This window comes from Apium graveolens, chromosome 3 (genome assembly GCF_009905375.1).
Source record: "Apium graveolens cultivar Ventura chromosome 3, ASM990537v1, whole genome shotgun sequence".
Taxonomy (NCBI): domain Eukaryota; kingdom Viridiplantae; phylum Streptophyta; class Magnoliopsida; order Apiales; family Apiaceae; genus Apium; species Apium graveolens.
In genome coordinates this window covers 28257370-28281952 of record NC_133649.1, presented here as the reverse complement: position 1 = coordinate 28281952, position 24583 = coordinate 28257370, and the positions used below count along the sequence as shown (strand labels likewise).

General features: G+C 33.8%; 1 protein-coding gene across 1 annotated transcript; it reads left to right on the top strand.

Moving 5' to 3' along the window:
* The first annotated feature begins 2918 nt into the window (after positions 1-2918).
* On the top strand, positions 2919-12829 carry LOC141714034 (uncharacterized). The gene is made up of 4 exons (XM_074517582.1): positions 2919-3002; positions 3184-3363; positions 11379-11906; positions 11993-12829. The coding sequence occupies exons 1-4, from the start codon at positions 2919-2921 to the stop codon at positions 12827-12829; spliced, it is 1629 nt and encodes a 542-aa protein (XP_074373683.1).
* Positions 12830-24583: the final 11754 nt, after the last annotated feature.

Genomic DNA, 24583 nt, shown 5'->3' with positions numbered 1-24583 from the left:
ATAGTAGATGATGTAAGTATGAAAGTAAAAACTAATTAGTTTTAGAAAGAGAAGGAATATTTAGTTGAAAAGGTCACAAGAGCTCACATGGGGAGAAATCATCTTCCTAGATGCATACAAATCAGATGGAATTAAAATTTTCAAATCAAGATCGAGGATATGAGCATGGCTGAATGAGAGAAGAGTTTGTTGGGGTGCCAATATTTTCTTTCGAGTATCCGGACTATAAGCGGAAGAGATCAAAGATATTTGAATAGGGGATGAAGTTTTCAAGTCGTAGTAAAGTAACTATGTTGGAGTTAAATCCTATGCTGCAAATGTCTAGTAAGCAGTTGTGTCTAAAGTGGAGAAATAAATGTGTCATGAGGAAAAATAAGGATAAATTGGAAGGCCATGACCAGGAAGGGAGCCTAATTTAGTGACCCTTCCATGAATATAACCGAAGATAATGACCATCAATATAACTATGAAGGATGTAGTTCAAAATACATAAAAGATAGGAGATACTCGCCTAGTGAATTCAATAAATGTTAATGTTTTGATTGTAACTAAAGCAATCAAGTCTTTTATTTCCGAAGAGTTTGTCAATAAGTTGTAATGTGAGATTTCACCCTTAAAGAAAGTATTAGTTATAAAAGTACATAATGAGGGTAAAATTTCTTTTAGTCAAGTTTTTCCTTACAGTGATGTTGGGATAAAAGGTCGTCATCTCTTTGCAAACTTGATAAAAGGTCGTCATCTCTTTGCAAACTTGATAAAAGGTCGTCATCTCTTTGTAAATTTGATATAATCTTAGAAATGCATTGGATAGAAGATCATGATGTGCAAATTGAATGTTTAAATAACAGGAATTAAGTTAAGATCTACGGATGAGAATAAAGTTATACTTTAAGGACGACAACAAGCATAATATGTTTTGATGAACATTAAAGCTCAGACGATGTTAAGGAAAGGATTAGAAGCATATTTAGTACATATGGTAGATGTCAACAAATAAACACATAGGATTGAAGAGATCCCCTTGGTTGACGTGTTTTTGAATGTGTTTCTAGATGAATTACTTGGACTACCCCCGAAACATAGATAGAATTATTTATTGATTGGGCACATGGAACTAATTTTATGTTGAAGGAACTATACAGAATGGCACAAGTGGAGATGAGGAATTAGAAACTCAATTGAAGACCCTGTGGATGTTACTAAAGCACCTTCATGTGCTAAACAATCTTCATAAATTGATAGGTTTGAGGGTAGTAGTCCTGAGGGGGAGCTCTCTAAATCCTCTGAATTTAATTGGAGGTTCCTCATGAAGGAACAACTCCCCTCAAAAGCCTAACTGAGATTGCCTTAACAATTGAAGGTAGGAGTCCAATTGACAATGAGCCTATTATCGGGGAGGCAAGTCTAGCACATTCAAGTGCCAGCTCTTTTCCAGAAGAGCAAGGGTTTGATACCATGGTACATGACAGTAATCTGGTCAAATCCCCTCCAATTCAATTGGAGGTTCTCATTGTTGGTGAACAACACAATATCACAACCATAATTTCTACCGTGAGTCAAACTGTGACATCTGTCACATGTAATGTTCCTGAACCCCAACCATCTACCTCAACTCACACAGACCTACCATCTACATCCAACCCTTCTAAACAACCCTCAAACCTAATTAATCTCCCAGTGGGTTAGGATGCGTAGGCTCAACCAATCACCATGAATGACCTTCTGGTAGATCAACTCTCTAGACTTGCCAACATCATACAACAGCATCTTACAACAAACATGTCTAATCAGGACTATCAAGCAATCTTGTTTTCTTACAAAACATATATTGAAAACCAATAGCAGAAAATTATCAATGAAGCTGAACAAGATGGCAATATGGATGCTTGGTTAGACAAAGACTTTAGCTTGAGCATGAATGAGGTCTTGGAAAGATTTAGAAAAGAATAGATCACAATATTGGAAGTAATTCCAAGGCTCTCAATCCATAGGAAGTCTATGATATTGTGACAGAAGTCTACAAAGCTCAACTCAAGGCTTTTCATCTCATGAGTAAAGCATTCCAACAGACGCTCGACATCCACCAAGATAAGATAAGAAGGTTGGTAATAGACAAGTTTAATGACCTTGTGTCAACTCAATTAGAGATCAAAAACAAATTCCAGAGATTTATTGATCAAATGGGAAGGTTTGATATGACTAGCATGGAGCAAAGTATTAAAAATCTTAAATAGTCCTTTGTGGCTCTACATGAAGTTATCCAGAATCATATCATGAATAACAATGACAAAAGGGTCAAACAGGATCAACTGTATCAACGTAGATATGAACCATCAGCTCTCTTAATGGAAGACATCAAGGAATTAGTTCATGATATATTTGGTACTTCTGTCTCTTTATGATCTCAACAACAATTTTCTACATCAATAAATCTCCAGATTCAATCTCTACAAATGCAAGTTTTAACTCTCCAAGCCTCAAATGACTCACTCACAGCTCAGGTCCATGCTCTCACTTCTCTATTACAGAGTCAACAGAATGACATCGAGACCCTAATAGACTCCCACAAATACTCCTCTGGAGCTGTCATGAGTGCCTTGAATGTTCCTTTGTCAGCTCTTCCTGAAGCTGTGAGGACAGAAATTCCAAATCCACTACTCCTTCCTCCAAACAAGATGAAGGGGGAGATTGAATCTAGGAGACAACAGTTCAAGGAAGCTGGTAAATCTTCACAATCTAAAGAGGCTGGAAAATCTACTACCCACTCTGGTCATAGTACTGTGTAATTAAAACTATCTCAAGATTCTAGTATAGACATGCTCCAGAAAGCTGCAGTAGGACCTTGTCAAGATTAGGAATTCAATAAAGTACTGGCAGTTCCAAGAGCCTCTCTGGCTAACAACATCAATTTCTTAATAATGGTAATAGTGAAGGTAGACAACTGTTTTGAGAAGAGAATAGTACCCAATGTCAATGACTGTGGTTTGGGAAGATGTCTTCAGGTCTCTCTCTCAAATCTTCAAAGTATGAGAGCATCTGAGCTGGATGTAATAATTGACAGAGTTAAGCAAGGGGGTGGCCTATATTTATCGACAAAATAAACAGTGCAGATACTTCACAGTATACAAAAATTGTGTAAAGGGAAATACAAGACTAATTATGACATTGTAAACTGATCTAAAGAGGAAGAACTTCAAACCAGCTGAAGATGAGGAGATGATTAGGATGATGGGGAGATACCTAGAGAATGCTGATACCATGTTGCCAAATACACAGTTCAATACAAAATATGACAAGGATGATGATGAGCAGAAGAATGATGAACAAAAAGCTTTTGGCATAAATCCAAGTCAATCTAGCAAAGTAACTAACATCAAAGTAGAAGAGAAGAAGAAAGAATAGAAGAAACGGGATGATAAGAAGTGGGGAGATGAAAGGAGAAAAAAGAAGAGGGAAGATGGTTAAAGAACCAAGAAAAATATCCTATCAATCTAACTCACAAACTCAAATCACTAATCCTGCAAGCTCAAACACTCAACTATCCTTAACCTTTATGTCTAAACTTTTATACAAATAACGTGCAAACACCTTACTTAAAATACGAATCACTTCTAGTCAAGCCACCCTAAATAAAATCTCAAACCTACCTTCTTTTAAGCCCCCCAGAAAAACTCATTTCAAGTCTGTCGGGAGAAAACCAAAGAAGCTGCAAGTTGAAAAGGGGGTTATCAGGAATTACTTTAATCAGACTGATTTTCTACCTCTAAATTGGTGCATCACAGATGTTGACTACTTTCAACAATTAGCTGAAAGAGATAGTCAAAGTTTGGTTTGTATCATTGAGAGAAGTCAAAATCTACTATCAAGATGGCTCATTCACTCTACTTGGAAGGGAATTAATTGATACACTTTCAACCAAAAAGTTAAGATGGTGATTAGCTAATAAAGGATAAGGACACAAGTACAAGGGTATTGAGGACTGTGATGTAGGTATGGCTGAAACTAAGAAATGAAAGAAGAGAAAAAACAAAGGCTGAAAAGGAAGAAGGAGATAAGAAGTATGTATAAGAAATTGCTATGTTTGAACAAATATCAATTGAGCTCAAGGAAAAGGGGATGAGTAGAATTTCTAAGGAATGGATACTTTCTAAACATACTAGCTGGCAGGCTCTCAAGATTCAGAGTAAATTACTTGAATGGTTATTCATTAGATGATTTGCATCAACCTTGTGGAAGCTCTAAGAGGGATTGAAATCATAGAGGAACTTCAAATGCTTGTAAATCTAAAGGACCTCATTAGAAAAGAAGCAGGCTTGAGAATTTCATGTAACGAATGTACTTATTAAACTCATGTAATCACTCAGTGTATAAAAGCTGTATTTGTTATCCTGTCAGTTTTTATATGATCATTTTATGTTTTCATGTAACTTGGGGTTAATATTTGTATTTGGCATGAATTTGTGATAATCAATGTTCTCATAAATTGGGGGAGATTATTGTGCAAGACATGCCTATATAATAACAAGGCTAAGTCACATTGACAACCCTAAGATCTAGTTGATTAATACTTATCTTTATATTTTGTATTGTATTACTTGAGTATGTAAAATGGTTAGAAGATTAGACTCGAGTATTTTTCTGTAAGCATTTCAAGCCTAAAGAATAAACTCTGGAAGAAGATTCAAGATAGATCATGCCTCAGAGAAATGAAACAAAAGCTTGGAGTTGAATAAATCTTGTTTATGAAAAATGTTCAAAGTCAAGACATCGACAAGTCACTGATCAAGTAATATAGAAAAGTCATTCGAGAAATCTAGAATGACTTATCGAGAAGTCCAAAATGGCTTATAGAGAAGTCTCAAAGATATCGACAAGTTATTTCTGCATGTAAAGAACTCAGAGATATTGACAAGTCAAAATGAAGATATGAAGATTAGAGATATGGACAGGTCAAATTATTATTAGAGATCTCCGAGATATCGATAATTCAAAATGTATATAGAGATCTCTGAGATATCGACAAGTCAATTCTACATGTAGAGATCTCAACATATCGACAAGTCATTTAGGATGCAAATATTAAGAGACCTCAACAAGTTGAATATACCTATAGAGAACTCAGAGATCTCGATAAGTATTAAACAATGTAAAAGAATTCTTACCAAGGGGAATAATGAACTCACTCTTCTTATCTTCTTTGAGAGACACAGTTTTTTTTCTCATTAAAAATTGAATTTTGTTTGCTCTGACCAAGTCCATGCTTCAGAACATAATTAACAAGAGTTCTTTTAGTCTTCCACCTGAAACCACACGCGTTGCATAAATTTTCGTTCACAAGGGGTCCAGGCCTCCACAATATTGTGTCTGTTTCAAAGGATACCAAAATAATTTTATATTTTAGTATACTATGTAATTCAAGTCAACTTTAATACTAAGAGGTCTAAGGAGAATTAAAAACTTAATATGGTATTTGCTCATAGAGGTCATAAATTATAGGTCCAAGGTATATATAGTATAATTAAAATAAAAAGTAGGCAGGTATTAGAATTGAAATATTCAACTATATTTACATATTATCAAATACATCATATCTTTTAAATATCATGAAACAAATAAGTTTTCAAACTTTGCTTAAATATTTTTAATATGACTCCATTTTTTGGAATCATTACCATGTCCTGCATCAAATTATATCACAATCTAAAACCTTATTAACCCAAAAATGTGTTTTTTTATTACCAACAAAACAAGAAATTGGTCATCGTCATGATATTATTAAAAACAATTCATAAAAGCCCATGTAATATGTTATCTTAATTCTTTTATAGATGGTTAGATCCCAATAGTTCAAATTTGATTATAACATATCATCAAATACCTCACACCTTTTACATATCATCAAACAAATAAGTTCTTAAACTTTGCATAAATATTTTTAATATGACTCAATTAAAACAATTCGTATCATTTCCATATCGTGCATTAAACTATATCGCAATCTACAACCATTTTTCGACCCAAAAATTGGTTTTTTTCCATTACCAACGCACCAAACAATTGAATAAAGTTGGTCATCGTCATGATATTATTTAAAACAATTAATAAAAGCCGATGTAATATGTCTTCATAATTCTTTAATGGATGGTGAGATTGCAATGGTTCAAATTTGATAATTGTTGTATTATTTCATGCTCTCAAGGTACGCATATATTCTAATTCTTATGATTCTAATTATGATTGGGCTACGCGATATCATATATGTCTTTGTTAACCCCTTATTCTAAAATGAATGGATGGTCAATTATTATTTAGCTCTCATTACAAGTTCAATTTTTTTTCAAGATCATTCTTATCCAAAAATGATCTATACACTAAAAGTTTCTAAATAATTTTTTTATAGATTTAAGGACAGTACAGAAAACTTAATTTTAGTCGACTTTCGATGAGAGATACAAAGATCTAACAAAGTTATTAAATAAGATATAATTTGCATCTTTATCCTGCCATTCTTTTACCTTAAAATATATTCAATAAAGTACATATCAAATAGAGATGGTGAATCAAGTTTTGATAACAAAAGAAAAGCAACTTCGAAAAATAATTATTTAAAATGAGCATAAAGTATATGATTTTTAGAACACTTACATTTTATTCCACAATGAAAACATGGTCCTTTTCTACCCATGAGCTCCGCCATAGAGAATTATGTCACAAGTAGTGATTCAAAAATTGTGTTTATTTTGGTTGGCTTGAGTTAACATACAAAAAGGATAATTTTTTTCTTCTTAAAACTAAACTATATATTAAGAAATGAATTCAGTGATAGGTTATGCAGATCTGAGGTAAATCATAGCCCATAAAGGGTCCGCGTCTGAAACCCATAATTGGTCATGGCCGCCACGGCAGGTCCTCGAGGACATGTGGGCTGGGCTACCATCTGGGCCGTAAATTTCTTTAGCCCATTTTTTTTAAATTACCAATGATATATATATATAAAATAAATAAATATAAATAAATAAATAAATATAAATACATAAATATTCTTCAGATTTTTAAATCTTTAAATTATCTTCCAAATACCTCACTAACGGGCTTAATGACCGCAACCTTACTTTAATATGGCATCTAAAAGTTTCCACCTAATTACGTGTAATGCATCCACATCTTCATGCGTTCTAAGTCCATATGAATCAGTGTTCATGATTACTATTAACTACCAGAACATACACATAATTTCAAGTGTTAAAAGAGGAGGGAAATTATATATGCCAAAGAAAATAGTTATCATTGATTATAACATGGAGGTCGAACCTTCGATAATATTGTAGTTAATGGCTACAAGAGTTATGCTCTTTTCGGAGAAGTTAAAATTTGTCCAAGAAACCTTATACACAAAAACAATAACACTTAAACAAATCATATATAAGAATACTTGGTAAAATGCAAAGGAAATAATTGAATATTAATTAATAGTTGTGGAAAAAAATAATAAATCAAATAAAATATACCCAATATAAATACCACTTATAGTAGTATATGAACCATACGTCTACTTCAAATAGCAGAGAGGTTGTTCCCGTGATTACCCCCTATTTAGTATCCGACAAAAATGGTGTACGATAAAAGTACATAATTACACAATTGATAAATACAATAATAAAAATAAGAAATATGAACGAAATAAACCTATTTTTTTTATTATTTTATACTCCTAAACTGACTAATAAATCTGAGATAAATATTGTAGATCATCCTTACAATTCCAATCCAACGGTAAAATAATGGCGGGTGTCCGCTAGTCCGATCTGTACCGACAATTGAAGAGAAAAATCCATCTTATTCTTCGTATCGACACTAATACCATAATCATTATCGACCAGCTTACTTTTTCAATATCATATTCTAGTTGCCAATGCCTATTGGAAATAGTTACATCCACCGGATAAACAAGTGATGACGCATTCTCGATATCCATAACACCGTCAGTTTGAATCTCATCCTATTTTTTTGGAGCAGTGGTGGTGGTGATGATAACCGTTCTTGTGACTACCGAAATCTTCATTACAACATTAAAATAAAAAAGGCTAACATCCCATATATCTTAAATTCTTCTGTTGCATCATGATATGCAATCTCCTTGCGTACGTTTTTCGTTCTTAATGGGTTTGAAATATTCTCATTTATAGATCCAAATTCTCCGTAGAACTATTGATTATTTTTATTAATTCCCCAATAAAAAAGTTTAATCTTAGTAATATGAAGACAAAACCAAATTTTAAAAGAATAATAGTTAGACTAAAAAACCTCTATGTAATCTAGATGTAAATTTTCCATCTTATTATATTCATTTAGCTTAAGAAATATAAAATAAGATTTAATACAAACAAAATTTTTTATATTATCTTGAAAATAACTGTGTTTAATAGAGTGATTCCATTCCTTCATTAGAAGATTATGAAAGTATATCATATCTTCATGATTATTTACTCAAATCATGGGAGTCGCAAGACTACCCTCGAATATCAACTATAAAAATGTATGTAATTTTCACTAATTAATTTATGAAATTTCTTAGCCTCTAGATGTAATTCCAAATAAATGGATATATATTGGAGTCAGATCATTGGAGAACTTCCTTTGATATGTAGGAAAATTTTGGAGGGTTTTGTTTAATTTAAGGGTATAAATGTCAAATTATTGAATTTGAATTTGTTTTTAAGGTGACTCAAACTTCTGGCATTCATTACTATTAATCGCAATCGACCAACTATAATAGGTATTGTGACTCCCTCCAAACCCGGGTCAGGGGTTTGGGATTCACAACACACACATCATATATAAACCTGTTTATGAAAATAATATATGGAATGACCCTACTTACCATAACCACGGATCGCAGCAGGTTAAAGTATACGCACAAACCACAACCTTATTTATATTACAACGTACCAAATCCCAATTTATTTATCTTACAACTGAAAATAAAGTAGTCATACAAACTTTCAACTCAAACTAAGACAAACATCTTATGCTAGCTTATTCTATTTTAACCTGGAAACCTAGCTCGCACACTTGTCTGGGGATTGTTGCTACCACCAGTTTACTTTTTAACTGGAAAAGAACATAAACATATTTGTAAGAGTGAGCTAACTAGCTCAGCAAGTCATAATGACAACAGTGAGATTAAACAATATCAAGGATGCAAATTTCACGAGCACTGTTAGCGCATACAAGATGTTTAATGCAATGCCTTGCAGGAAAAAAAGATGGTTTTAGTATATTGTAATAGTAATTATCGGATCTTTTGTGCCATTAAATCTGTTTGTTGACATTGTCTCTTGATACATTTGTGTTGTATTAGTTGCATATAATATTGTGTAGAATTGTGGTTGTTGAAATGATATGTTCCAAAATGTTCTAGTTTGGTTAGGCTGGAATTATAAAATGAAATTGAGCAGCATTCTGCTATTTTTTAAATCTGGTGTTAGTTGAAATTAATCGAATTCAGTTAAATTTATGTCGCAACGAAAAATAGTTGAAATTAATTTTCAATTACATACAGTCGAATTTAATATTTTGGCGGTATTTTAAAATTTTTTCTAAAGATTTAATTGTTTGGGCATGGTCTTTAAATTTTTTTAAAATATTTAATTATTTGGGATGGATAATTTAATTTTAGGTGAAAAATTAAATTCGACTACCCTCGGTCAAATTTCGTCGGTTGAATTTAAGCGGTCCTAAATATCCAGTCATAGTTAGCCGATCAAATTTAGTTAAATACGACCAAACTCCTAAATTCGACCGATATTTTCGGTCAAATTTAGCATTTTTTCTTGTAGTGTATTCTATGCTACAAGGGGCTATATTCCATCACTAAATTTTACCCTCACATATAGTTCGATAATATAATTTAGAGTCAACTCTTTGTTTATCTAACCATGTTGCTTATTACAAAAATTTAGCTGATAAGTAACTTTATACATATCAACTCATGAACATTTTAAAAATAATTACAACTTTTAAATGTTATATCTAACTTTTAAATTGATACTAAACTATATATATATACATACATACATACATATACATAAATATATATAGAAGAACATATAATACTCTATTTAGTGCTTTTTTAAAAGTACTGAGTAGAACTTTTGCATATACAAATATATAAGTTCAATAACAAGTTCATGAACTTATTAGTAGTTGATGATGATCAGCGTTTGATGATATCAGTGTTGGGTGTGAAGGGTTTTTAGCACATAAACGCAACGAAAATGTAAATTTAAATCTTAAAAAACCGAAACCCTCCGCAGGATCCATGCGAACACTACACCATATATTGGCTATTGCAAGCCCCAAGTACATTTCTGTTGCATAAAGTGTTGCTGTAGGTCAAATAGTTGCTTATCTGTTGCAATGTTTTATAATATGTTGCATAAGATAGGAAAGTGTTGCAGTGATTTAATGCTTTTTAAATAATATTATAAACAAATAAGCTATTGCAACACGGTTTAAAATATGTTACAATAGCAGTTACACTTTTGGTCAAATTGACCGAAATATTTAGGCGGGTTAGATTGGCGGGCAAAATTAGTACCAAAATTTATTCTATCTCTCTCACTCACAGCTATTCTATCTCTCTCACCCTCTCACAGCTATTCTATCTCTCTCGCTCTCTCACAGCACAGGTACTCATCTCTCTCTCTCTCTCGATACTCATCTCTCTCTATACTCATCTCTCTCTCTCTCTCGATACTCATCTCTCTCTGTACTCATCTCTCTCTCTCTCTCGATACTCATCTTTGTGTTAAAATTGATGATACCTAAAATCGATTTGAGGTATAATACATTTAATTGATTAGAGGTAAAATCGATTATAGATTAAATTGATTCATATAGAAGTTGCATTAGAAGTTGTTGATTATATGTATATATATGTATATATAGCCCACATTTATTTTTTGACATGCATTTTGGCAGGTTATTTGAAGGTTATTTTTATAAATAGCTAAAGCTGTTATTTAATTTGAAGGTTAGATTTTTCTTGCTGTTACTCATTTTTAAATTTTTTTCTTACTGAAATTTGTGTGAAGGCTCTGAAATTTGTGTGTGTGCTCTGTTATTTGAGAGTTTTTATGATCTAGTATAATTTTTGGGTTTCTTGTTAGTTTAAATTTATGAGCTCTGCTTTTTGTTTTAAATTTGTGTTTATGCCCTGTTTTATGATGCTAGTTGAATTTGTTCTAAATTTGTGTTTATGCCCTGCTAGTATAACTCTTTGAATATTTGTTGTCATATTTTGTGTTAACGACCTGTCAAGTATAATAAAGTACTGTTTGTTTGTTTAATTTATTTTTTGTTGAATAATCATGTAGAGAATGGATGTTGAAGGAGAAAAATGGGTAACACTTCCAAGATATAGTGATAAATATAGGATGGGGGTTAAAGCTTTTATTACAAATGCATTTTCTGAATATGCATCAGGAAATGAGTTGAAATGTCCTTGTAGAAAGTGTAGTAATCGTTATTGGTATGGTGAAAGCGTTATAAAGGAACATCTCATCTGCAATGGTGTTTGTCCACAGTCCACTGAATGGATTTATGAAGTGTCAAACCATAAGAATAATGATGTCGATGATAACATGGACAGTGATATAGGTATGGGTTTAGCAGATGAGTTAGAGGCAATGATACGTAACACATATGAGAATTGTAATAATGATAGTGAACATGGAGTTAGAAAGGGACTTGATGACGATGCAAAAAAATTTTACCGGCTTGTTGAGGAGGGTGGGCAGCCTTTGTATCCTGAGTGTCTTAAGTTCACTCGATTAAGTTTCATAGTTAGGCTCTACCAACTAAAGTATCCTGAGGGTGGGCAGCCTTTGTATCCTGAGGATTTAGTGAGTCAGCATTTAGCGATTTGCTTAAGTTGATTAAGGAAGTTTTCCCAAATTGCAATGTACCATCCTCTTTTAATGCTGCAAAGGGTATGATTAAAGATCTAGGTCTGGACTACCAAAAAATACATGCTTGTCCAAATGACTGCATGTTATTTTGGGGTGAAAATGAAAAACTGGATTTTTGCAAAACGTGTGAAGCTTCAAGATGGAGAGAAGTTGAAAATAAGGATACTGGTAGTGAAAAAAATAATGTGTCAAAGGAACATAAAATCCCAGTAAAGGTGATGAGATATTTTCCTTTGAAACCAAGGCTGCAAAGAATGTTCTTAAACACTGAATTGTCTAGATTAATGACATGGCATGCTTTAGCACGAAAGAGGGATGGGAGGTTAAGGCATCCAGCTGATGGTCTGGGGTGGAAGTCTATGGATGCCAAGTATCCAGATTTTGCTGGAGAAATTAGAAATGTTAGGTTAGGTTTAGCATCTGATGGATTCAATCCTTATCGTTCAATGAGTAATTCTCACAGTATCTGGCCAGTCATACTTGTTAATTACAACCTTCCCCCCTGGTTAATCATGAAACCAGAATATATAATTCTTTCTACCTTAATTCCAGGCCCCATACAACCTGGAAACGATATCGATGTATATATGCAGCCGTTAATTGCAGAGTTGAATGAATTATGGGAAGTTGGAATACAAACTTACGATGCAAGACGTGATAGTACATTTCAATTACACGCAAGCCTCCTATGGACGATAAGTGATTTTCCTGGATATGGAGTCTTATCAGGTTGGAGCACTAAAGGGCACTTAGCATGTCCTTCATTCCACTATCAGACCTCGTCAACCTATTTGAAACATTCGAGGAAAGTTGTGTATTTGAACCATAGAAAATTTCTGCCTCCTAACCACAAGTAGAGGTCTGATAAGAGGCGATTTAATGGTGAAGTGGAAATGGGAGAAAGTCCTGAAATGTTAACGGGAATAGAGGTTGAGCATCTGTTATCTGGTTATGAGAATAGTTTTGGGAAGTGTAAGACGAAACAAAAAACTTGTACTGATTGCCCTTGGAAGAAAAGGTCCATTTTTTTTGAATTACCATATTGGAGTACTCATATGGTTAGACACAACCTTGATGTTATGCATATAGAGAAGAACATTTGTGATAAGATTTTGGGGACTTTGTTAAATATTGGGGGCAAGACAAAAGATCATGTTAATGGTCGTCTTGATTTGAAAGAAATGGGGATTAGAAAGATTCTTCATCCTTTCAATTCTGATGATAAAAAACATGTTCAAATTAGGGCAGCTTGTTTTGATATGACAAAAGAAGAAAAGGAATTGTTTTGTTCAATGTTAATGAATGCTAAATTGCCACACGGATCCGTATCAAATATCAGTCGTTGCGTTCAGATCAAGGAGCGTAAGATTTCTGGTTATAAGAGTCATGACGCACATTATATACTCCAATATTTGTTACAATTTGCTGTCATCAAAACTCTAAAACCTGAGGTAGTAATACCTTTAATGAGGCTGGGTGTATTTTTTAGGCATATATGTGGAAAAGTGATTGAATTAGATGATGTTCAGAAGTTGCAAGAAGAAATAATTGAAATACTTTGTCAACTTGAAATGATCTTTCCACCGTCTTTTTTTGACATAATGGTTCACTTGCCAATTCACTTGTGTAAGGAAGTTGAATATGGTTGACCAGTACACATGAGGTGGATGTATGGAATTGAAAGATATTTGTGCAAACTGAAATCCTATGTTCGAAATAGGAGTAAACCAGAAGGTTGTATAGCAGAAGGGTACTTGGCAGAAGAATGTTTAACATTTTGTTCCAGATTTTTAAGCAACTGTGATCAAAGCAAAAGTGATAATTCTTGTGAAACAGATGCTGGATATCCTATCGGATCTCGAAAAAATAAAAATGGGAAGTCTATATATTTGGAAGACAATATCTGGAGCAATGCACATCGCTATATAGTGTTCAATTGTGATAATGTGGAAGTCGAGAACCTAAAAGAGTAAGTATATATGGTATATAAATATGATGCATATCTCTATTTCCAAATTAAACCAGTTTAAGTAAGCTAATATTATATTATATATTATGTTTGTAGGGAACATCGTGCCTTGATTGAAAAAGAAGCAAAGATAAAGAAGTATAAAAGAGAAAGAACGCACACAACTGAATTTCAGAAGTGGTTAAAAGAGGTAATTACAATGAGAGATGATGTTTCAGTGGAATTATCCTCCTTGGCAAAAGGGCCACATCGAGTAGCCAAGAGGTTTAATGGCTATATGGTTAATGGATATAGATTCCATACGAAGCGCAGGGATGGAAGGTGTACAACCCAAAATAGTGGTGTCTTTCTAACAGCCTTAACCACCAGTTTTGCGAGTGCAAAAGATCAGAATCCAATAGTTGGGGATGTGGTTTACTATGGTGCAGTTGAAGATATTATTGAAGTCGACTATTGGGGAGCGTTAACTGTAGTTCTATTTAAGTGTCGTTGGTACCAAAGGGAGAGGGATTGTTATGGCCTAACAAGAGTCAACTTCAACAAGTTCTGTCAAAAGATGATCCGTTTGTTCTGGCTACACAAGTACACCAAGTTTATTATATTGAAGATCCTACTGAAAAAGACATACATTTTGTTATCAAGAATTTACCAAGGGATCAGTATAGTGAAGTAGAAGAGGGAATGTCACTTGAAGATGTTAATGACATAGGTTATGTGCCAAGGGGACATAATATCCTTAACGATGTCAGCTGGTATAGAGATGATGTGCCTATAAAAAAAATCCCTGTTACACCAGATGAAGAGGAGGATGATCGTGAAATCTAAAAAATATAAGTGCTAGCTATTTACTTTTTGTTATTGTATTTTTTCATTGTGCTTCCTGCTTAAGACATCCAACTGCTACTTCTAAATCAATGTAATATTTTATTGTATTAGACAATGAAAAATTGCACTTCATGCTTTAGTCATATCAAACTGCTACCATTACTCTATTCTTGTATTTTATTTATATTCACAACTTGGTCATTTTCTTTATTTTCTGCAAACTTAGTTGTTTTCTTGTACTCTCTATAAAATTGGATTAATTAATTATCAAACTACTTACTATTAAATTGTTACTAATTTTTTTCCCTGTTCTTCTTTTTCAGGATGGCAGAAAAAGATTTTATTATCAAATTCTACCATAAGGGAGAGTTCATGAAAACAAAATATGTAGGTGGGACATGTACTGAGATTCCAGAATTTGTTGATGCTGATAAGTTCTCGTACACGGTTGTGATGGAGTATGTGAAGGATGATTTGAAATACACGGAAATAGGCGGAGTTTATGTCAAAAACATGCTGAATGGTTGGAAACTAATTGCCAATGACAGTGAACTAAGTGAGTTTATAAAGACAGTTGAAGGAGTTAATTTCGAATTTTATGTTGATAACATAATTGACAAATCTATTGATCCAACAACACAAATGCAACCACATAGCGACCAAGAACACAGTTTTTTGAAGGTAATGCTTAATATGGTTAAGATGATTAAATTTCACATGCTGATTTAAATTATTATTTTCACCACTACTTGCATCAACAGGTTTACAAGCAAAAAAGAAGTTTGTGACACTACAAGGGCTAAAAAAAAGAGGGAAAGTAATCGATTGGCTGGAAAATCGGTTGAATATGATACTGCATTTCCGAAGGTTAGGAAGTATTTAAATTGTATATTACATATTTGTCCTATAATGTATGTCTATAGTTTAATGTAATATATATCTACTCTATATTTCAGAATATTCCAGAATACGAAAGAAAAAGGTTGATGCGAAAGAAAGAGAACGCTGAGATGATAGAGAAGCTCAGCATAAATAAACTGTCAGCTGATCTTGGTAAGAAAAAGGACAAACCAAAAGAGAAAGTACAGGAGGATGATGATTCAATGCTAGAGTTTGATCGGGAGTACATTCCTGGACACGATAGTTTATCTGAGGATGAAAAGGATACTGCAGAGGTTATGTCAAAGCAGGTTAGGCAAAGAAAAAAAATTAAGCTAGTTTCTGCAGGTAAAAAAATGAACAATACTGCCCCCCGAAGAACACGTTCAGCAACAACTCCTTCGCAAGTAAAAATATAATTTGTTAATTCTTCTATTTTATAATTTATCTACTATATTAGTCTGTCATTATAATCTATACTAATTATGCTTGGATGACAGATTCCAAATTTGCCCCCATCCCTAACTGAAAATGCACCCCATCTGCCAACCGAACAACTACCACCTCCTCCTCCATTGACAGATGGTTTACCTCCTAACTTACCCCTGAGAGCAGGGCCAGTGCCTCCCAAAAATCGTAATGACGGAATTGGTTCAATGGAGGCTTTTTTGCTAATGCGAAAACGTAAAAAGGACTTGGAATTTGTGAATGATCATGTGGATGAGGGTCCTGGTCAAACTCAAGACGAGACACATGAAATTCCATCAGGTCCTTATAATTGTTTTTTAAGTTGATTAAATAGTAGTTTCAATATTGACAATACTCTTGGAACATTAATTAGTTTATTTGTTCTATTTTAGGTCCATCAAAAGTAATAAAGCGTAGAGGACCGACATTAATGAAGGATGTGTACACAAGGGACCCTAGCAAAAAGAAGGTTATTAAGTTGAATTCAGAATTTCAGGCCGTGGCAGACGATCCCAAGGTCTTATCTGAATACAAAAACTTCTTAGGGACCTTGGCCAGGGAGTCTGTGCCACTTGATTACATCAGTTGGCATAAATATCCTGAAAGTGAGAAGGAGAGGCTATGGCAATTTGTTAACGTAAAATACAAAATTTTCTATTGTCTATCTCACCGGATACAAAATTTTCTACAATATGGCTAATTATTTTAATTGATTTACTAGAAAAAATATATCATTCCCGAGGAAGGAAGAACCTTTACACTGCGGACTATTAATGATTTGTGGAGGTTGCACAAAAGTCGGGTTAAGAAAGATCATTATCTACAATATGATAATGATGAGGATAGGCTAAAAAATAAGCCTAGTTTTGTTTCAACTGAAGTATTCAAGGTGCTGCTCAAATACTGGGGGGATGAGGAAATTCAGGTATATAAATTGATATCGCTCAACTAGATAATATTCAACCTTTTTTTATGTAGTCTGTTTTTTAATACTTTGTTCACTTCACTTAATTGTCAGAGACGATTTAAGACTGCTTCAGAAAATCGTGCCTTGATTGTAGAAACACACACAGCTGGTCGTACAAGTTTTGCGCAAATTGGAGAGAAAATAGTAAGTCATGTTTAAAGCACGGTGTTACTTTTATTAAGAAAATGTATGTAGTTTCGGAGTCTTGAATATATTCTGGTTGAACTTGGTCTAATAAATAAATAAAAATCATAAGTAGTAGTATAACTTTTAATGTGCTTATGAAATCCCAAATTCTATATTTCCTTAGTTTCATTCTATAGTTTTTAATGTTATGACTTCAATTCCATTCTGCTGGCAGAAAGCTGAGAACAAAATCGAACCTAAAGAACCAGCTCCCTCGGATCTTGTTTACGTTGAAACTCGTAAACGAAAGCCAGGACGTAAATACAAGGTAAAAGATCACTTTGACAAAATTGATAAATTTGCACTTGTAAAAAAAATATTATCGCTCGGCTCTAGTTAAACTTAATTGTATTTTCTGATCCCTCAATATTTGGCAGACTACAATTCCTACCGATGACAAGGATGAAAATGGACATGCTCAACATGATATTGAAGATGGTTCTCATGGGGCAAACAACAGTGCTCACACAGAAAAGAAATCAAAAAAGCCAGCCCATGGACCGAATTGGCTTATTGGAAGATCAGGCCGAACGAGGAAAACTGTTAAGCTAGATGTGCCAGCATTTAGTCAGAGTTCTAGTGCTAGTATTGATGTTGCTGATTTGAAAAAGTCAATAAAGGAGGAACTTCTTACTGAAATGCAGGAGATCATTGACAAAAAGGTTCGGGAGAAACTGTCAAAGGTAATAGGCAGATTGGGGGATATAGTTCCTGATTTTAATGATATTGCTGTTCAAGAGCTATATTCTGATGTTGATGAAGGCCAGAGTGAGGGGGGTGAAGACATAAATGCTCAGTGATTTCCTGTTACTAGCTAGCTGTTTAATAACTTTTGGTTGGATACTTTAATGTACTTGTTAACTAGCTAGCTGATTAAGTAGACTATATATCCTTGAACTTGAACTATGTTTGGTTATGGATGTTCTGACTTGTGGTGTTTATCGACTTTGTTTCGACTTTAAACTAGATGTTTGGTTTGTTATTTTGATGGTTAGTTGGTTATTTTGAGTTGCAGTTGGATATATTATTTTCAAGAGAATATATGCATGTTTGAATTTCTGGTAACAGCTGGTATTCCAATATATGTCTAAATGTTGCACAGAAATATTGCCCAAAAACAAAAAAATTATTACAATAGGATTTCAAATGTAGCATACAACTGTTGCCTTGCAAGCTAAAAAGTATTACAATAGGGTTTCAAATGTTGCATACAATTGTTGCTTTAAAATATAAAACGTATTACAACAGGGTTATAAATGTTGCAGACAAATGTTACAATAGGATATTGTAACACTAAAAAAAAGTTACTAAAAATGCTAAAAATGTTACAATAGTGTTCTAGCATGGGGTTATTGTAATACTTGACAAATGTTGCAATACACACACAACATGTTGCAATAGGGGTCTATTGCAACGGCAGCAAATGCAACACCGAATTTTGGATAAAATGTTACAATAGATGATATTGCAACACATTCGACCCCTAATACAACGTTTTTTTGGGCTTGCAATAGCCAATATATGGTGTAGTGGAAAAATAATATTTAATTCGTAGTTCAGTATGTTTACCTTAAGAAGCTTTACATTAATGGAAAGATGGAGGTCTTTAATAGCGATCCAAGAACGATGAACGGAAATCCCTAGCAGCTGCTCCTCAAGTGTCAAGCACTCCACCGGTATCCACCAAGAGTACAATGTGATGGAGGAGGAAGAGGTTGAGAGAATTAGTTGCCTCCCTCTTGTTTTACTTTAGAATTAAGGTTAATTATTTGGGTTCTTAGGCAAATAGGGTTTATAATAGTATATTTATAGGCAAAATTTTCAGCTGAAAATTTTCCATAAAATATTATTATTATTAATCCTTTAATTGATTATTCTTATTAACCAATTAACTAATAATTAAAACACCTTTAAATCATTAATCCCTTTTCTAAACACTTTGGAAAAATAATTTTGTCACTTGATTTAATTTCCAAAATTAAATTCTTAATTAATAATATTAAGAATTAATTAAATCTCATTTAATCAATTATTAAATCTGCTAATTAATTATTTATTTTACAAATAAATAATTACCAGCCATTATTAATTAATTCCTCCATAATTAAATCATTCTCTTTTATGGTGTGACCCCATAGGTTCAATATTAAGCCGGTAGTAGAAATAAATATTAATAAAACTATTTTATCATTATTTATATAAATTCTCTAACTTATTAAATATGATTAATTATATTTATTTTACATCATGAGAGATACTTCTTAGTATATCGCGACTATCGGGATAATACGAATTCAGTGCTTGGAATACTAAGAACCTATTCAGTGAGTAGTTACCGTACAATCAATTCCTTCTACCCTGGAATGTCACGATTAAATACAAGGCATGGAACTTGTGTCAAGCCTATCTTATTTAATCATTTGCTTTCCCATTCACTATGCTTAGTTCTATTTAATATAAATTAGAAACTCCTTTCTAATTTCATTCACTCTGGTCAGAGATTCCTGAACTAGCATAAGTGGATAAGCATTGAACATTCTCTTCCTTCACTAGAAGGGGTAGATCCTTTATTGATCATACACTATCTTCGTGTAAAAATTCCTACACCCAGTAGAGTCCTTATAATTGTCCCTGGAGACTAAGAACTAAACCAAAGCATAGTTCATTGTACACAAGATGACTATGATGACCTCAAGTCTAAGGATACTTGTACAACTATCACTATGTGAACAACTGCTGACACGTGAGTGAACTCCATCAATTGTTCAGCTGTGTGAGTCATGTTCAGTGAACTTATTCTATAATAAGCACCTACATACTAGCTATAGTGTCACCACATAAATGTCTATGAGAACAGACATCCTTCATAATGAAGCAAATATAGTATGTACCGATCTTTGCAGATTACTAATTACCAGTTAGTAATCCTACGACCAGGAAATATTTAAGTTTAGAGTTATCAACTTTTAGGTCTCGTTATTATGATCTCATCATAATCCATAAAAAGATTTACTCTAAAATATGGTATATCTTATTTAAATACTTAAATAGATAAAGCCCGCAATAAAACAAAAACAAGTCTGTTATTAATATCAATGAAATCAAAACAAATTACATAAAAGTTATTCCTAAATCATCATACATGATTGGGCTTAGGACACATCTCTTTCTGGGTGCTATCAAGCCAAGTATAAAATCATGTAGATAATAGAAAATAATTCATTGTATAGCACAACGAATTAACTCCACTAGTATGAGGTCAAAATATGAGGTATTTTTTCATGTGCCCAATATTAAATCTGAGCTTGGCCAGAAATGAACAAATCATACTATTATTGAGTTATGACTTGCTCGCAGCCTAACAATAAGTAATATAATTTATGTTTGATGTGTAAATTTTCTTAGTGTATCAAAAGAGTCACCCCAAAATATAAATCAATTTATAGTAAATTCTAATTATTAAAGAGTGTAAAAGGACTCTTACCGAGGGGAATAATAAATTCATTCTTCATATCTTCTTCGATGTACACAACTTTTTTGTCGTTGAAAGTGAATTTTGTTTGCTCTGGACAAGCATAACTGACGAAAGCTGCTTTAGTCTTCCACCTCGATCCAGACATATTGCATAAATTTTCATTCACCGGGGTCCCGACCTCCACAATACTTCATCTGTTCCAAAGGATACCAAAATATTTTATATTTGAATACACTGCTGTTGTTGTTGTTGGGTTGGTTGCTTTCTATATCCAATCTCTCTTAGAAGATTGGTTATAGATAGTTTTTTCTATGGTCTGTCATAGAACTTAGGGCAAATCCCTTATATATTCTCCCTTATATCATCATACAAGATTGGACTTAAGACACATCTCTTTCAATCTCCCACTTGTACTAAAGCCAATTACTCTGGTATCTAATACCCATCTTGTCTTTATGACGATCAAAGTGACTTTGAGAAAGTGGCTTTGTGAGTGGGTCTGCTACGTTGTTATGTGTTTCAACTCTCTTGATGTTTCCTCTTTCAATACAATACAAGAAATGTTACCGCGCTCCCACTAACCTTTTTGTTGACACATGGTTCATCGATGTTTTTGATAAAACCAAACTCTTTGATTGTCTCATCAAAACAGATGTTCCATCTATGAGAAGCTTGATTTAAACCATATATGATTCGCAGCAGCTTACACACTAGGTGTTCATTTCCCTTGGAAAAAACCCTCTGGTTGTGTCATATACACTTCCTCTTCAAGTTTCCCATTGAGGAAGGCCATTTTCACGTCCATTTGCCAGATCTCATAGTCGTAGTAAGCAGCAATCGCAAGCAAAATCCGAATTGATTTTAACAGGGCTACAGGCAAAAAAGTTTCATCAAAGTCAATCCCTTGCCTTTGTCTGAATCCTTTTGCCATGAGCCTGGCCTTATAGGTCTCCACCTGCCCATCTACTCGAATCTTTCTTTTGTATAGCCACTTGCACCCAATAGGCTTAACACCTTCAGGAGCCTCAACCAGGGTCCATACATGGTTGGTATACATAGATTCCATTTCGGATTTCATGGCACTATGCCATTTCTCTGAGTCAACACCACTCATAGCCTCATTATAGGTCAGACGGTCGTCATCATCAATGATTGACAACTCATTGTCATTCTCAATGACAAGGCCATAATACCTCTCAGGTTGGTGAGACACTCTCCCTGACCTACGAAAGGGCTGTTCCACAGAAGGTTGTTCAGTCTGAACAGGTGTTTCCACTTGATCCGTTGTAGTTTGTGCTTCTTGAACTTTTTCAAGTTGAATTTTGCTCCCACAATTTCCTTCAAGGATAAACTGCTTTTCCAAGAAGGTAGCATGTCTGGAGACAAACATCCGATGATCGGTGTAAAAGTAATACCCTAAAGTCTCCTTAGGATATCGCATAAAATTATATTTTACAGATCGAGATTCTAGCTTATCTGGGTCAACTTTCTTGACATAAGCTGGACATCCCCAAATCTTAACATGTTTAAGACTCGGTTTCCTTTCTTTCCATATCTCCTATGGAGTTTGAGGAACAGATTTGGAAGGCACCTTATTCAGTAAATATGATGAGGTTTCCAATGCATAACCCCGCAGGAATACTGGAAGATTCACATAGCTTATCATGGACCGAACCATGTCTAACAAAGTTCGATTTCTCCTTTCAGATACCCCATTCAACTGTGGAGTATATGGAGGAGTCCACTTGGAGACTATACCATTTTCTTTGAGATAAGCTAGAAAATCTCCATTCAAGTATTCACCACCTCGATCTGATCGAAGAGTTATAATACTATGTTTGGTTTGTTTCTCCACTTCATACTTATATTCTTTGAACTTTTCAAAGGCTTCAGACTTGTGTTTCATCAAATACACATATCTGAATCTAGATCGATCATCTATGAAAGCAATGAACTATGAAAATCTACCTATGGCTTGCGTAGACATTTGTCCACATACATCTGTGTGTACCAATCCTAGTATATCTGCAGCCCTCTCTCCATGTCCACTAAATGGAGATTTGGTCATTTTACCCAATAGACAAGACTCGCATGTAGGATATGATTCAAAATCAAAAGGGTCAAGTAACCCTTCTTTATGCAATGTCCACAGTCTATTTTCACAAATATGACCAAGTCCGTAGTGCCACAAGAAAGTGAGATTTTCATCATCCCTTTTTCTTTTATTAGTATGTTCAATTTGTAGTAAATTATGCTCTACGTCACATACATATAGACCATTGTTTAAAATACCACTTCCATAAAGAACGTTATCTCTAAGAATTGAACATTTATTATTCTGAATAACAAACGAAAATCCATCCAAGTCTAACATGGAATAGAAATAAGATTCCTCACAATCGAGCGAACAAAATAACAATTAGTTAGAACAATAGTCTTGCCCATAGACATATGTAAATGAAATGATCCTACAGCTTCATCAACAACTCTTGCTCCATTTCCCATCCGTAGAATCACCTTCTCTTCTTCAAGAGTCCTACTTCTCCTTAGTTTCCTGCAACGAATTGCAAATATGAGAACCACAGGCGGTATCTAATACCCATGTAGAAATTTGACTTAGTGACATATTAACTTCGATTATGAACATACCTGAATCAGAATCGGTAGTCTCACTACCCTTCTTCTTCTTCAATTCTGCAAGGTAAACCTTGCAGTTCCTCTTCCAGTGCCCCACCTTGTTACAGTGAAAGCAAACAACTTTGCTCATGGGGTCTTCACTTTTGGTGGAACCGGCTTGTAACACCCCCAAATCCGGGGTCGGGGATCCGGGTTGTCACGAGTTCCATTTCCCTTAATAACACCCAATCTTAATAATTACTCAACTACTTCGTACTGTGACCCCACAATAAACACACACACCACACATTATAGTCTTAGAGATGAACATCCAAAAATAACCACAAGTCATTTTATTCCACAATTATCTGCCCACACACCTTAAAAGGTTTTCTGAATAAATTTACATTTCTTTGCCATTATTACAATTCATAAATATACATAAATCTGGTACATCAAAAGTTGAAAGCCTAGCCTATTGGTAGTTCCTACCTCAGCTACGACGGCATCAATGCTTCTAGAAAACTGTGGAACGTCTCCTAATCGCTTGCGAATCGGGAGCTTGGTCCTGTTCATCTTTTTTATCTGTTGTTGTGTGATGAAAGAAGAAAGCAAGGGCGAGCAGCAAGCCCACCAAAATAATATGTATAATGATTAACAATATGAGCCTTCTCATAGTACTTATGAAAGTCTTGGTCAAAAGAAATGAACCAAGTTTGATATCTTAATGCGATGAAGTCGCAAAATATTCAGTATATATACATATATACTTTTCAAAATATTGGAAGTCCTCTTCCATGCATAATACACATAGAGTTCCAGTGTATAACTGTATAAAAAATATCGTTGCAAGGTGATCTCATATATCTAACCTTGTCGCAATATTTTTCTGAAAATCTTTGTCATTCATAAGACAATTATTAACTAGATATAAGTTTAAAAGATGAAGTTACCAAATACTTCACTACACTTATATCATTTATAAAGCTACTTGAACTACCATTGTTCAAAGTATAATGAGCTTTCAACAGTTCATCACATAGATGAGACTACAAGAAAATATTTGAATAGATTAAATCTTTAAAATATTATTAAAGGAAATGAAGTTATGACATACTTCATTAAATTCTGATATATATATATATCCACATATACATCTTCCTTTATACATTTCCTGAAAACCTCTACCATGTAAAGTATGAACAAAATTGCAATATCCAATAAAT